General features: G+C 42.0%; 1 protein-coding gene across 1 annotated transcript; it reads right to left on the reverse strand.

Annotated features, from left to right (window-relative positions):
* Positions 1-476: 476 nt before the first annotated feature.
* On the reverse strand, positions 477-1344 carry LOC119544767 (histone H3.3A-like). The gene has a single exon (XM_037850306.1). It carries the CDS (start codon positions 1273-1275, stop codon positions 865-867), a length of 411 nt encoding a protein of 136 aa, XP_037706234.1. The 5' UTR covers positions 1276-1344; the 3' UTR covers positions 477-864.
* Positions 1345-1673: the final 329 nt, after the last annotated feature.

Genomic DNA, 1673 nt, shown 5'->3' on the forward strand with positions numbered 1-1673 from the left:
GGCCATCTTCAAAATGTGTCTCTTAGCTGCAGCTAGCAGTGAGCTCCTTCTGTCTGAGATTTTATAGGGCTCCAGTGAACTAATCAAGGCCCACACTGAATGGGTGGGGCCACACCTCCATGGAAAGTATCTAATCAGAATCATCACCTACAGTTGGGTGGGTCACATCTCCATGGAAACAACCGAATCAGAAGGTCCCAATCTAATCAACACTAATACGTCAGCCCCCACAAGATTGCATCATAGAAAATGGCGTTTTGGGGGACATAATACATCCAAATCAGCACACCCCCCAAGGTTCTGCATCAGGCTTTTTTTTTTTTTTTGTAGTTTAATGTATTTTAATAGCAAACTTACAGGAACAGCACAGAAGACAGACAACATTAAAAACATGTACTTGCATGTAGGACAACTCTGTTAGAAAAGTATAGTGAATGGATGGAATCTACTGTATGATAAAAATGCTACAAACACCATTTAGTTGCCATCAATAAGAAATTTACTTGTTTTAAAAAAATCCAAATGCTGGCATATCCAGAAAAATTTAACAGTTTATTTATAATTGTTATAAAGTTGAACTGTTGAAACTTGTTCACTGAAACATTTTGACTTACATTAATGCTTATGTCCCCGCATTTATATTAAAAATTCACACACAAATGAAAATGGAAAAACTGCCAATACCTGATTTCTGTCCCCTATTTTTCCATTCACAATCATATACTTAGGTACCTTTTGACCCCATGGGAAAAAAATATCTAACGTTCAGAACTACCAATAACAGGAAGAAGAAGAGAAAAAAAAGAAAAAAATTTTTTTTTTTTTTTTTTTAAAGAATGAAATGTTTCCCATCAAAGAGGATTCTTAAGCACGTTCTCCACGTATGCGGCGTGCTAGCTGGATGTCTTTTGGCATAATTGTTACACGTTTGGCATGGATAGCACACAGGTTGGTGTCTTCAAAAAGGCCAACCAGATAGGCCTCACTTGCCTCCTGCAAAGCACCAATTGCTGCACTCTGGAAGCGCAGATCTGTTTTGAAGTCCTGAGCAATTTCTCGCACCAGACGCTGGAAGGGAAGTTTGCGAATCAGAAGTTCAGTGGACTTCTGAGAACGTCTAATTTCACGGAGAGCCACAGTATCAGGCCTGTAACGATGGGGTTTCTTCACCCCTCCAGTAGAGGGCGCACTCTTGCGAGCGGCTTTTGTAGCCAGTTGCTTCCTGGGTGCTTTACCGCCGGTCGATTTGCGGGCAGTCTGCTTTGTACGAGCCATGGTATATAGACCTCCTTGCTTACCCCCCTTCTCCTTCGGCTGGAGCTCGGCGAGCTAGAGGCGGCGCTGGCGTTAGAGAGCAACGGCCTCATCAGGCTTTTTTGGTTCCAAGGAAAAGAGTCTTGCTCTGGCTCCCACAGGTAGTGGGAGTTCACTGAACAATCCAGAATCCTCAAGAACCCCCAGAACCATTCTGTATCTTCTGGGGCATTTTAAAAATGGTCCAATCCATATAAAATGGTGCAGCTGCTGTGGAAGATAATTGGTGGTTCCTCAGAAAGTTAGAATTGAATTACCACATGACCCGGTAATTCCACTCCTAGGTATACAACCAAAAGAATTGAAAACAGGGACTCAAACAGATGCTTGTATTCTAATGTCCGTAGCAGCATTATTCA

Source organism: Choloepus didactylus, chromosome 9 (assembly GCF_015220235.1).
Source record: "Choloepus didactylus isolate mChoDid1 chromosome 9, mChoDid1.pri, whole genome shotgun sequence".
NCBI classification, from domain to species: Eukaryota; Metazoa; Chordata; class Mammalia; order Pilosa; family Megalonychidae; genus Choloepus; species Choloepus didactylus.

What these genes read in the sequence shown, in the direction of transcription:
- LOC119544767 (XM_037850306.1), bottom strand. Translation starts at nt 1,275, where the DNA reads ATGGCTCGTACAAAGCAGACTGCCCGCAAATCGACCGGCGGTAAAGCA.